Here is a 13391-nt window from a genome sequence, read left to right on the forward strand (position 1 = left end):
GATCACTGCCTAGTATACTGTAGAGTATGCTGGATTTTTGCTCAAAACTTGTGATTAAAAATGTTATTCAGCATACAATTTATTTGGAACCTGATGTGAAAAGAGCACTGTGCACATGGTTGCAGGAAAATACATAATCATTCTGGCCTTGGTTACACCCAGTGAACCTATTTAATCCTCAGGACTGCTAATTGTAGAAACAATCAAAGCAATATCCTCAACGGTGAAGGAAGATGCAGAAGCTTGTATCCCTACAGAAGAGCTGTGGTCAGTAAGGGATGTATTTCGATGAGCTTTATTGGTAGACCTCTGTTAATAGAAGGCAGTACCACAGGGTATCTCACACATCAAGAAGCAGTGTTTAACAAGGAAAAGGTAATCTTTGTTTTTTGAAATAGCAAAGCATACTTAAGAAAAATAGGCCATCTTCTTTTTTTAAAAATGAAATATTCACCTTGAACTGTCAGCAAAGATGATGAAGCAGCCTCCCCAACAGTGTTTTCTACTTTGCAGATGTACTCCCCACTGTCACTACTGTCTACCTGGCTGAAAACCAGTGTGGCAACTTGGTTCTTAAAGTGCATTTTCACAGTAGCAGTTCCTCTCAGCTTTGTATCGCCTTTGTACCATGATACAATCATTTCTGGCGTTCCAGCAACCTGGCACTGTAAGGATGCAGAATCTCCAACAGTCACCTGCACTGGCTCCAAGGGTCTAATGAAGTAAGGTGGTTCTAAAGAACAAACACACACCATTAGCATAAAAAGGTACTGCACAATGACCAGCAGTCATTCAAATAACACTTGATGATTGATTGTGGCTTGACGCACCTAGTATTGTGATTGCCCCATGACAATTATCTTGTCCAGAATCATTTTCAATATGACATGAATATTGCCCCTGATCTTCTAGTTTGCTACTAGGGATTTCCAGTATGGCAGATGTTTCTGTAGTGGTGATGTTACACTTTTCAGAGTGCGTTACTTTTACTCCATTCTTCTTCCATGTCACTGAAATTGGTGGAGTACCCGTATATGTGCATTCCAAGATCAAATTTTTCCCTTTCTCTACACTTAAATCATTCACCTTCTTCACAAATTTGGCTGGTTCTATAATGAACAATGGGAAGAAAACAAACTGAATAAAGCCAAGAGATCATTTTCAGAAGCATAAGACGCATAAGAAACCAGTCTGGACAAACCTTTGACAAAAAGATGTGTCGTGCAAGAAATCTTCCCTGCCTCATTAGAAACCTGGCAGGTGTAGTCTCCGCTCTGAAGTGGATGTACATCAAACAGCTCCAGTTCTGCAACTGAATCTTGCAAGGTGATATTGCATCTGTGTCCTGGTACTAGCTCATCACTACCTGTAAACCATTTAACTTCCAGTGGAGAGGAGCCTCTTATGATACTGGTAAAGGTTATGTTTGCCCCAGTTAAAACATTCAGTGGTTCAGGTTTCTTCAGAAAAGATGGTGGTTCTAAGCATGCAAATAAAACAGACAGAGAAGTACATCTGAATTTCTGATGAAGAGCATAGTAATCAGAAATATGTAACAAAGTAAAGAATGAAGTCTTCTTGAAAATAAATCTGTACCCTCTTACTCTGGCTTCTTACTGATACTGACCTCTAACACTCAAAAATGCACTGCATTCATCAGACCCAGCTACATTAGTAGCTGTGCACAAATAAGTTCCCATATCAGATTCCTGAAGTCCATTCACTTTCAGAGAACAGGTATTGTCTGTAAGGGTAGCCTGATACTTGTCTCCACTGGTAATCTCCTGTCCATCATGAAACCAGGAAACCAGAATAGGTGGTGACCCATAAACTTTGCACTCCAGTACAGCAGAAGAACCCAGCTGACCATATGTTTCTTTCAGTTTTCTTGTGAAAGAAGGAGGTATAATACGATCTGCATTTGTTTAAAAAAAAAAAAAAATTACCATAGAGGAGCTTAAAATGGAAAAAGTTCCCCAAGCATAATAAAATCAGTTAACCTTCTTTTGATATATCTGCTACACACCTAAGTCATTGAAAAATGACTAGATAGTTGATGGCTAAGGATATGCTGGAGCTTTCATTCACACTTTTTGAGGGACACCTTTTATTTTTGCTACTCTTTTTTCATAAGCAACAATATTGCATCAGCTGTCCAAGAAGACATGTAGATTAAAGCTGAAGAAATCAAGCCCTTGAAACAATTCCTGCCCCTCAGAGGTTAGGTAGGCATCTAGGCATTTATTCTTGATGCCCGTCAAAGTGGCATGCCAAGTACTCCTAAGATTATACAAGCAATGATTCTCTGAGGCTGCCAGTCATGAGAAACAGTCTGCTCTCCGAAGGCTTTGTAAAGGAACTATAGGATCAGATGCGAATTCAAAAAGAGCAGTCAACTAACCTGAAACATGCACTGAAGCTGTGCAGCTGCTTTTACCAACACTGTTTTTCACCTCAAAAGTATATTCTCCACTGTCTTCTACTCCTGCGTTGAGGATCTTAAGCCCAGATACTTTGTTGAAGAAACTGATTTTGTATTTATGATCAGTGGACAGTTCACTCCCATCCTTAAACCACCTAGCAGTAAGCTCTGGTGTGCCATCTACTGTGCATTCCAGAGTACACGAGTCTCCAGCTGTAACTTTGACTGGGCCTGGCTTCTCGACAATGACTGCAGGTTCTGCAACAAGATGCAAGTCACAACATTTTTAAAAGCAAAAATGCAATAGTTATTAGTATCATAAAAATTGACTTTTAAAAGAATTTTAAAACACATTGTGTTTTTTATCCCATGCTACCAACCTAGCACTGTCAGCGTGGCAAAGCATTCCTTAACTCCAGCATCATTTTTTATCTGACAAATGTATTTCCCAGCATTGGCTGGTTCTGCATTTCCAATCCGCATAGCTGCAATGTTTTCTGAATAGGAGATCCAAAGATTACCACTTTCTCTAATGATTTCCCCTTTGTCTTTTAACCACAGAACAGAAATGGGCTCTGATCCTTCTACTGCAGCCTGAAGTTCAATCGACTCCCCAACTACAACAGTGAGATCACTCAGCTTCTTCACAAAAGTTGGTGGTGCTATTTAAGAGAAGATATTTGACAGTGAAAAAACATGCCAGGAGCGGAAAAGTAGGAGGAGAATGACAGGAACAACGAAATGCTAAGAAGGTGCCAATCTTTATACAAACCTCTTAGTGTTACAGAACCAATACAGGAGTCACTTCCCACATCATTTACAGCTTTACAATGATATTCACCAACATCTGCAGTATCCACACTGAGAATGTGAATACTAGCTAGGTAGTTCTCGGTCACGACCTTATACTTCTTGCTGCTCCGAATTTCTCGTTTGTCTTTATACCACGAAATCTGGAATGGAGGAGTACCCTGAAGCTCACATTCCAGGTGAATATCAGACCCTTTCAAGGTCTGGACTGGATGGGGCTTCTTGGTAAAAATGGGGGGTGCTGAAAAAGAAAAGAGCGTTAAAGTTTGTGTTATTTGAGCAAAGGAGATTAAAGAGGACAGACTATTCAAGCAGCCTTTCTGATGCTGAACAGCAAAGACAAACCATAAATAAGAAAGATGTCCCACAGTACAGCAAACAGGCAAGAGATCTGCCATCTATTCAGACAGGTTTTGACCTCTCTGGCTAAAGAAAGTGGGATTTAACAGCTTTTCCACAAAGGAGGACTCATACAGGTAGAAAAGTAAGGAAAGAATTTGGATTCTGACCTTTTACTTTCAGTGAGGTACTGGTGCTTGCACTACCCGCTGGATTCTGGGCTTCACAAGTGTAGTCACCGCTGTCTTCAACACTGAGGTTGTACATTTCAATGGCTGCCACTGAATCCACAAAGGACATTCTGTATTTTTCACTGGGATGGATCTCAGTTTCACCTTTGTACCAGGTGACTTTGATTTCTGGAGATCCACCTATTTTGCATTCATACTTAGTGGAATCATGCTGTTTCACAAGTCTTGAGGAGTCTAGTTTCTTAATAAACCTTGGTGGTTCTGGAAAGTCAAGAAGGGGAGATGATGCTTTAAACTGCACTGATTCTTTGAAAAAGCAGGGAAATATGCAACAGAAAATGTAAACTTTGGGAATTTATGCAGAATTCTAATTTTGCAATTGCTATGAAATTTTTTTTAGATTATTTCAAGTTGGTCCAAAATCTAGATTAGGAAGCAAACAAGTTCTGTATCTGCATATCAGTTAGTTTCTCTTTACTTTATTGTCCTACTCCTCCTTTTAAGTATTCAGTACAGATCAGCTTGTATGTGTGGTTTTCTTTAAGTAATATCCTCTTGCAATACATGAGTAATCAAAATGCCTGATGGAAAGGCAAGAATCCAAACTATTCAGCCAAGAAATATTATTAAGAGCATTTATGCTGAGCATTATAGCAACTGCTTTGTATCTTAATATGTAATTAACAATTGATATAGTCAATAAATGTATCTGCATTATAACCCTTCAGACATTTATTCTGAAGCCAAATATAAAGGTGCATATAAGGAACAACACTCAAGGAGCTTGGGCAGCAAAAAAAGAGGTTCAGAATAATCATGCGGGGTAGAGTTATGAGATGGTTGGCATTACAGAAATCAGTGTTAAAGGTCCTGTGACTGAAAAGTAAACCGGATGGTTACATTTTGTCCTGTAAGGAGAGAAAGGAGTGGACGTTTGACACTTTTCATCAAAAGTACCATATGGATGATTCAGAATCACAAGACTGAATGCTCATAGATCAAATACATAACTGGTAAAACCAAGAGGTGGTAATGTGGGCACAACAAACAAATATCTCTGCAAAACAGGATGAAGTGCCTCTTCGTGCACTCTGTAAAGTGTAGGAAGAATATCTATTTTATTGTTACTTCAACCTGTGGGACATTTGCAGAACATCCTATGTTGTTAGCAACAAAACTTCCTTAGAGTTTCTAAAAATAGAAATGATGGCTTGTTAACACAAGGATTCTTGGAACCTTAGTAATTTATTCTGAGATTTCACTTTGACAAAGACTTGATTATCTATCTGCATACTAACAGTTGCTGAATAGTCACACTCTAATTCCATTCCTTTCCAAAAATGAGGATACACAAGTTAGTAAGGTATATACTTAGAATGTAAAGCAGTTTCTAGAACCTAAAGCAACTGTTAAAACTACAGATTGGGAACATTAGATGTTAAAGTGAGAAAGTTGATTAAAAATCTGGGAGATTTTCAAGGTCAGTTGAACAAAAGATCTTAATTCTACAAATAAAAAGCTATGTGTCATAGAACTGAGACAGCATCTGCTCAAATTAAACACATGCAATTCAATGCCCTTCCAAGTTCTAAAGAAACTGGCTGACAAACAATGAATGTCACTAATTTTACAGACCTGGGGAAACTGTACAAATTCTTAAGAATTGAAGTGAATGCCAGTGTAAGTTCAGGATCAAAAAAGAAATTAACAATGCAGGGTGGGGTGGGGGGGGCAGAAATCAAGATTTTTATGAATGAAGAGGTGAAGAGTAAGAAAATCAATAAGGTCAGTCAGGATCATTTTATGAATGGTAACCGGTCAAATAAACCTATTATTAATATTATCTTTAATAATAAACAGAATCATGATTCTGGTGGAAACAAACTTTAAATCTTTTCTTTTAAAGATGTGAGATTTCTTGCTACAATTTTTCAGTGCTTTTTGTAAGTTAAGCTACATAGTAACAGCATCCCTACTTTCCATGGAATCCTCTGCCACACTCTTCCCACCCCCTCCAAGAAAAATACCTTGGATAGAATATACTCTAGATATATATAATACATTTGACAAGCAATTATTACAAAATCTTGCTAGTGGTAGTTCAGCTTCTTGTGTTATTTGTCTTAGAGAGTAAAAATCATAGGATTTACTCTTCAAATTCACACACACACACCCCCTAAAATCATAGAAAGGGAAAAAAGTGAATGCACTAAACCAACAGGAAAATTTGAACTCCTGCATAATTCAAGTACTGTATTTTGTATTTGTTCTTTCATAAAATCAGTAAGAATGAGATATCCGGAACAGCTATAAATAAATCCACTGTTCCCACCTACACTGAGGAAATTACACTAATATACAAGTGTCACTTGTACCAAGACAGTTTGATCCAGTCGTAAATTTAGATCATTGAAATGTTTAAGATCCACACACTACGGGGAGAAGCGAAGTGTTGGTGGAATGGATATTCGTCACTAAGCCTGCCTTCAGATCCTCCAATTTTGCTGTCTAGAATGGCAGTTTTCGATGTTTTCAGTCTGTGAAAGAGTAAAACTATTTGCAGGAGCTGCACAACCAGTAAAAATATGTTTAAGTCTCATAAGTGAACTGAGTTTCTCTCAGTTACCTTTCTCTGCCCTGGACAACTTAGTGAATGTCACTGCTGGAGAAAGATTTTAAGGAAAGACAGATTTTGCTGGCCAACAGGGCCATTCATAAAGGTGCCACAGGGTACTAAGTCAGTTAACATTTCAATGGAAGTATCCTTTTGATAAGACAAATTATGCACTATACCAGACCAGAAGAAAGATGAATAAGTATTTAAGTATTACAACAATATTTAAATGAAGTAAGACATCTCAGTGTAGCCTCTTGTACAGGTTGTTAGTCTCACACATGCCTGCATTCAGGGTTTTGTTTTCCAGGTGTCTGCCTTGCAAAGAAAAGCCTCATGAACACTAAAGCTCACAGCAATACCTTGTACAGCCAGCTGAGCTGCGCACATGTCCTTTCCAACACTGTTGCTGGCAGTGCATGTGTAGAGTCCAGCATCCCCTTTACCAACTTTTAGGACTGTCAAGCTGGCTGTGTTTTCCACCAGCGTCATCTTGTAGTTGCCACCTGGACGAATCTCTCTGTTGTCTCTGGTCCAAGTAATCCTCATGGGAGCAGAGCCAGTCACATGGCACTTAAAGATTGCACTTTCCCCTAGTGCCACATCAATAGATACTGGCTTGATGTCAAAGAAGGGAGGTTGTAGATGTTCTGCAAAGAGGAAAGCATGGCAGAGCTCATCACCAAGCCCTCCTCACCATACACCTCACCATGTCATGCCCATGCTCCCTGGCAACCATGTAATAGGCAGAGTGGGAAAAAGAGCAAAGACATACAAAAGATCTTTGTTTAAGTGTAAGCTACAAACCTGTGAGGAGAAGTTTTGCACTGGAAGATGCAGTCCCCAGAGCATTTTGGGCTGAGCAAGTATATTGGCCACAGTAAGTCATACTAGTTTGCAAGATCTGAAGAGTCGCAACATTATTTAAGAAGGCTGATTGCATGTTGTCACTGTCGCTTAGGAGAACCCCATCCTTGTACCAAGACACCTGGATAGGCTCTGAGCCATTTATGCGGCAATCAAATGTCACTGGGGCACCAACCACCTCCTGAATATCTTTCAGTTTTCTGGCAAATGTAGGGGGAAGTTGACGTTCTGCAAAACAATAATAATCACCACTATAAGTAGGAAGCCACCCTATCAACCTAGAATTAATTAACTGAAATTAATAAGAACCCCTTCTATAGACAACAAAGAGTTCCTACAAACTACCCCAGGAGAGTGGCCCTTGACCCATCACCTTTAACAACAAGCAAAGCTGTGGAGGTGGCAAAGCCAACGCTATTTTCTGCTTTGCAAATATATTCTCCAATGTCAGTATCCTCCACGGTAGAGAACGCCAGCGTTGCCACGTTATTCTTGAAGTGCATTTTGTAAGCCTGTGTTGATCTGAGCTTGGTGTCATCTTTGTACCAGGACACCTTGATTTCTGGCGCACCACCGATCTGGCATTTTAAGATCAAGGGCTCGCCAACCTTCACTTCCACACGGTCCAGGTGCGTGACAAAATATGGTGGTTCTAGGAAAGGACAGAGCATGGTGAGCAGAGGCAGAGCATCACTGGGGTGCCTTAGAGGGAACAGGAGTGATTCATACCTAAGATGGATACAAGGCTGTGGCAAACATCCCCACCTGCCTCATTTACCACCTCACAGGTGTATTTGCCTTCATCACTCTTGGTGCTGTTGAAGATTTCAAGAATACCAGATTTGTCAGTAGCTGTAACATTGCAGCGTTGAGACTGAGCAATGGGTATGCCATTTCTTTTCCAGGTGACAGAGATGGGAGGGGTGCCTATGTAGCTGCTTTCCAGCACAATGGACTTCCCCTGCTCCACGCTGAAATCACTTAATTTCTTCACAAAGACTGCAGGCTCTGTGGGGAGGCATAGGTCAATAGTGAGAGGGACAGATGTGGTAGGGCTGCAGGCATAGCGTGCATACACGCACACACACAAACACATGAACGCACCTTTTACAAAGAGCTGGGTTGTGCATGAGGCACTGCCAGCATCATTTGTGACCACACAGGCATAGTCCCCGCTGTGGCCTGGCTCCACGTTGTGCAGCTGCAGCTGTGCCACAGACTCATCCAGAGAGATGGAGCAGTTGCTATCTGGCACCAGCTCCCTGATGCCTCGGAACCAGGTCACTTTGAAGGGAGAACTGCCCTTGATGTAGCTGGTGAATGTCACACTTGATCCAGGCAAAACTTCCTGGGGATCAGGTGCCTTCACAAAAGAAGGTGGTTCTAAGGATCATGCAAAGAAGTGAAGAGGGAGAAAGATATTAATAGGAGAGTCTCTTTGGGAAGGAAAACTGGAGCAGGTTTGAGTCCGAAAAAAAGAGAGAAAGAGAGAAAGAGAGAGAAAACAGGAAAAAAAAAAACATTAAAAAGAAACCATGGGAAACCAAATGGAGGAGAAGAGGGAAGAAGAATTTTGTTGACAGGGCTGTAGTATCCTTCCACTGACCTTGTACAGTCAAGAAGGCACTGCATTCATCAGATCCAGCCACATTGGCTGCCACACAGGTATATGGCCCTGTATCTGTGACATCCAGGGCATTCAGCTTCAAAGCACAAACATTATCCAAGAATGAGATTTCATATTTTTCTCCACTAACAATCTCATTCCCATCCTGAAACCAGGCCACAGATATGGGGGATGTGCCAGACACTTTGCACTCCAGAAGCACTGAGGATCCCAGCACCCCATTTGTTTCCTTCAGTTTTCTTGAGAATGAAGGCGGAACAAGACGATCTAAGTAGAACAGGGCAGAAGAATAGAAAGAATTTTGGGGTTTTTTTCAGGAGAAAGGAAAGGGTGGGGAAGAAAAGCTTCCTTTAAAGATAAGTGTGAACAACAAAGACATAAAGCTGACCTGAAACATCAACTGAAGAAGTGCAACTGCTGTCCCCCACCTCATTGTGCACCTCAAAAGTATACAAGCCCCTGTCTCCCCTGTCTGCAGAAAAGACTTTCAAAGTGGATATATTGTTGAAAAAAGTAATTTGATATTTGCGGTCGCTCCTTAGTTCTCTGCCATCTTTGTACCACTTGGTGATAAGTTCAGGTGTCCCTCCTACTTTGCACTCCAAGGTAAAAGGATTGCCAGCCATTACTGTGATTGGCTCTGTCTTCTCTAAGATGACTGCTGGTTCTGAAAGAGGTAGGAAGGGGTCAGTGTGTCACCAGGAAATCTACTTGCAAACCAGTGAGCACGGGATATAAGCAGAAAACAAAGGTTGGTAGTGGCAATTGCGCAAGCTGTAAGATACAGTACTGTGAAGCAGGCTATACCCACCTAGGACTTGTAAAAAGGCAGAGCACTCCCGCATACCAGCATCATTTTTGATCTGGCAGATGTACTTTCCAACATCAGCTCCCTCTGCACTGGCAATCTCAAGAGTCGCAATGTTGTCCATAAACCACATTTGGACATTTTCACTCTCCCTAATAACGTCACCCTTGTCTTTGAGCCAGACAACAGAAATTGGTGGGGATCCTTCCACCACTGCCTGCAGGGCTGTTGGCTCCCCGATGAAGATTGCAGTGTCACTCAGCTTCTTGGCAAAGCGGGGGGGTTCTGATGGCAAAAACAAGGAGGCAGAGGAAGGTTAATCATGTATGTCTGCTTAGAAGAGGGACAGCCAGCAGATCAAGAAAAGAGGGTGGGGATGCTGTTCATTGTCTAGCATACAAACCTTTGAATTTCACCGGGCAGGTGCAAGTGTCACTTCCCACCTCATTCATAGCTTTGCACTGATATTCTCCAGTATCTTGAGATTCCAGATTGAGAATATGAAGACTGGCAATGGAGTGCTTTGCTGTCACCTTGAACTTCTTGCTGCTCCTGACCTGCCTCCGGTCCTTGAACCAAGCCACCTCAAAGGGTGGAGAACCCGCTATCTCACACTGGAGGATAACATCTGAGCCTTTAAGTGTGTCCACAGGGCTCGGCACCTTACTAAAAACAGGTGGTTCTATAAAAAAAGAATCACATCATAATGTGTGAGCCTGCTTCCCTGAGTGGGTTTCTGCATAGTAGTAGGAGGCAACATATTCAGGAAGGGGGCCTACGCTTATCCTTGTAAACCCATATTTAGCCTGCAAATATGTGGCCTCACCCCTAAAAAATGCTGAGACCCCATCATCTCCCAGCAAGCCATCCCAGCACTTGGAGTCCCAAGGGCAGAGAATGTGACACTTTTGCACCTGTTTGGAGTCACTGCTCTGTGCCCCTCCTGAAAAGCCCCTCTCCCCTCTCTCCAGGACCACATTCCAGCTTTCCCTGCCTCTTTCCAGTCATGAAAGCTACCACCAAGTGAGGCTCAGCAACACAGCCTCCTCTTCCGTCTTAAATTTCATTCCTGCCAGGATCACTGTGTATAAAAAGGAGGCAGAGGGATGGCTGCAAAGTATGCCCAGCTCCCTCACCATGACTGGTGCTCCATCTAATCCATGCTTCCCTTGTGACCTGACAAGCTTGCCTTATTCAGCTTGCAATTGACTTAAATGGGGAGACAAGGGAATGGCTGCACAGTGATGAGCACCCACCACTGTTTCCTGCCTAGTCTCCACTGCTTAAAAACAGCAGCATTTGAATGTGAGAGCAGCTGGAAAGACACTGCCTCAGCAGTCACCAACTGCCAGAGCAGCATCTCCTTGTCCAGGGGGATGTGAAGCTGGGAGCAGGCCTGGAAGCCAGGGATTCTGGTGGTGTGTGGAGCCATGCTGCTAACCTTTCACTGCAACTGAAGTGCTGCAGCTGGCTGTGCCAGCAGAGTTATGGGCTTCACATATGTAATCACCGCCATCTTCAGTATTGGCAACCAAGATGGTTAGCATCGCCACGGAGTCTACAAAGGACATGTGGAGCCTGTTGCTCGCCTGGAGTGCCTGATCATTTTTGTACCACATGGTTCTGATCTCAGGTGTTCCACTGATTTTACATTCAAGTTGAACTGTGTCCCCCTGTTTCACGAATCGCAAAGCTTCAGGCTTCTTGATGAACTTGGGAGGTTCTGCAGAACAGAATAAGTACATAGAGACTGACGGTATATTTGTTTGCCACGTGAAAACAACAGTGCTGAGCAAGAGTTATGGGGACCACAAGAGTATTGAGGCACAACAAAGTAAGCTTGCTACAGTAGCTGGCTGTATAGACAACCAGAGTTTCCTCTCAAGGAAAGAAGCAAGACAGAGAAAAGAAGACAAAGACAACAACTAAAACTGTGTTCTGCCAACTCTGGAGCCTGCTGTGTCAGACAGCTGGAGCTGTAAAAAACATACAAAGAATGACTGCTCCACCCAAGGGAAATTTTGCTGTTACCTTTGAGGGGCGAAAATATCCCCAGGCCACCATGGAAGATTTGACAGCCCCTTCACCCCCAGGAGCAGCAGAAACACGGTAGGAATATTTTCACTTGCTTACACATCTTTAAAGCATATTTCTGCATGAAGAAGTTAAGTGATTCACTGTCTAGATTAAATCAGCTGTTCAGAACTCCAACTGAAACCTTTATCAAATTTGAAAGAGTCACAATTGCCTACAAATGCAAGGTATTTGTATTTACAGTATCAGTGTTTTCCATACATTAATTGCTATGTGTGAATACCACGGTGACTGTAGTGTAAGCACTGAAGACACAGTAAAAAGCAAGGTGAGTGCAAGTCTCCATACAAGCAGCTTTCCATACAAGGACCTTTCCCCTTGGAGATTTTGCAGGCACACAAGGCTTCTACTGCCGTGCAGTATGACAGAAGAAGGTCATTACAAGGTATATGTCTCCTTTCTGGAAAGCTACTTTCTATGTATTTCAAACTGAAAATGGTGGAAGATGAGGCTTAGTAAGAAAGAGGTCTCTTTGCCCAAGAAAATGAAAACACACAAAGAAAGGTGACTTAATACCTTTGACACTGAGTTGGGCTGAGCAAAAGTCTTTCCCAGCTTCATTACTAGCTTGACAAGTATATTGGCCAGAGTCTCCTTTACCCACTCTGAGCACTCGAAGGTGAGCTGTGTTGGCTACAAATGTAATATTGAAGTTTCCTCCAGTTCTGATCTCCCGACCATCCTTGGACCAGGTGATGTGTATTGGCTGAGCTCCAGTAACATGGCATTCAAAGTCAGCACTTTCTCCAAAAGGCACATCAATAGATTCTGGTTTGGTGTCAAAGACAGGTGCTTGCTTGGGTTCTAGAAACACAAGAAAACAATGTAATACTCATACCTCATGAGAAAGCTAATCCAACACACAGTCACCATCATATGCACGAAATGGGGAAGGGAAGCCTGTGATCCAGGCAAAAGTTTAGTAAGCCAACACACCTGCTATTGTGAGCCTAGCACTTGACGTGGCAGTGCCCACAGCATTGGTGGCTGTGCAGGAGTACTGCCCGGTATGATTCATCTCGGTTCTCACCAGTTGCAGCACTGCAACATTATCTACAAAGGATGTGTGCACATTGTGGTCATCGCTTAGCAGCACACCATCTTTATGCCAAGTCACAGTAATGGGTTCTGAGCCATTGAGCCGACACATAAATTTAAGGGGTAAACCAACAGGGTGCTCAATGTCCTTTAATATTCTTGCAAAGGAAGGTGGTCGTTTGCGCTCTAGAAGAAAGCAAGTAAAGGATAAATATGCCCCAGGAAACAATTTTTTTATAGTTTTGCAACAGAAAAAGAATTTGTAGCAAGCTAATATAAAATCATCACCTTGAACTGTTAAGAGCGCCTTTGTAGATGCAGTTCCTACACTGTTTTCTGCCTTGCAGATATATTCCCCGCTGTCGTTGCTAACCACTTTGTTGAAAATAAGTGTAGCGATGTTGTCTTTAAAGAACACTTTGTATTCAGGAGTAGACCTGAGTTTTGTATCACCTTTGTACCAAGACACAGTGATTTCTGGTGTTCCGGCAACGTGGCATTGCAAAGTTGTATAATCCCCAACTGATACCTCAAGAGGTTCCAAGTATGTAACAAAATATGGAGGTTCTAAAAAACAGAAG

At 42.1% G+C, this 13391-nt stretch overlaps 1 protein-coding gene across 1 annotated transcript in view; it reads right to left on the reverse strand.

Moving 5' to 3' along the window:
• TTN (titin) overlaps positions 1-13391 on the reverse strand; it is a 244575-nt gene that overhangs the window by 162268 nt on the left and 68916 nt on the right. The window contains exons 72-92 of the mRNA XM_010283656.1: positions 13099-13377; positions 12709-12996; positions 12289-12576; positions 11120-11401; positions 10082-10360; positions 9682-9963; positions 9259-9537; positions 8850-9137; positions 8348-8626; positions 7973-8251; positions 7617-7895; positions 7184-7471; positions 6739-7026; positions 3742-4023; positions 3195-3473; positions 2803-3084; positions 2402-2680; positions 1628-1915; positions 1202-1480; positions 831-1109; positions 455-733 (exon numbers count right to left, since the gene is read on the reverse strand). Of these exons, the coding sequence (XP_010281958.1) occupies positions 455-733; positions 831-1109; positions 1202-1480; positions 1628-1915; positions 2402-2680; positions 2803-3084; positions 3195-3473; positions 3742-4023; positions 6739-7026; positions 7184-7471; positions 7617-7895; positions 7973-8251; positions 8348-8626; positions 8850-9137; positions 9259-9537; positions 9682-9963; positions 10082-10360; positions 11120-11401; positions 12289-12576; positions 12709-12996; positions 13099-13377 (5925 nt within the window). The remainder of the gene's footprint in view (positions 1-454; positions 734-830; positions 1110-1201; positions 1481-1627; positions 1916-2401; positions 2681-2802; positions 3085-3194; positions 3474-3741; positions 4024-6738; positions 7027-7183; positions 7472-7616; positions 7896-7972; positions 8252-8347; positions 8627-8849; positions 9138-9258; positions 9538-9681; positions 9964-10081; positions 10361-11119; positions 11402-12288; positions 12577-12708; positions 12997-13098; positions 13378-13391) is intronic.

Source organism: Phaethon lepturus, unplaced genomic scaffold (genome assembly GCF_000687285.1).
Source record: "Phaethon lepturus isolate BGI_N335 unplaced genomic scaffold, ASM68728v1 scaffold15120, whole genome shotgun sequence".
In the NCBI taxonomy this organism is placed as follows: domain Eukaryota; kingdom Metazoa; phylum Chordata; class Aves; order Phaethontiformes; family Phaethontidae; genus Phaethon; species Phaethon lepturus.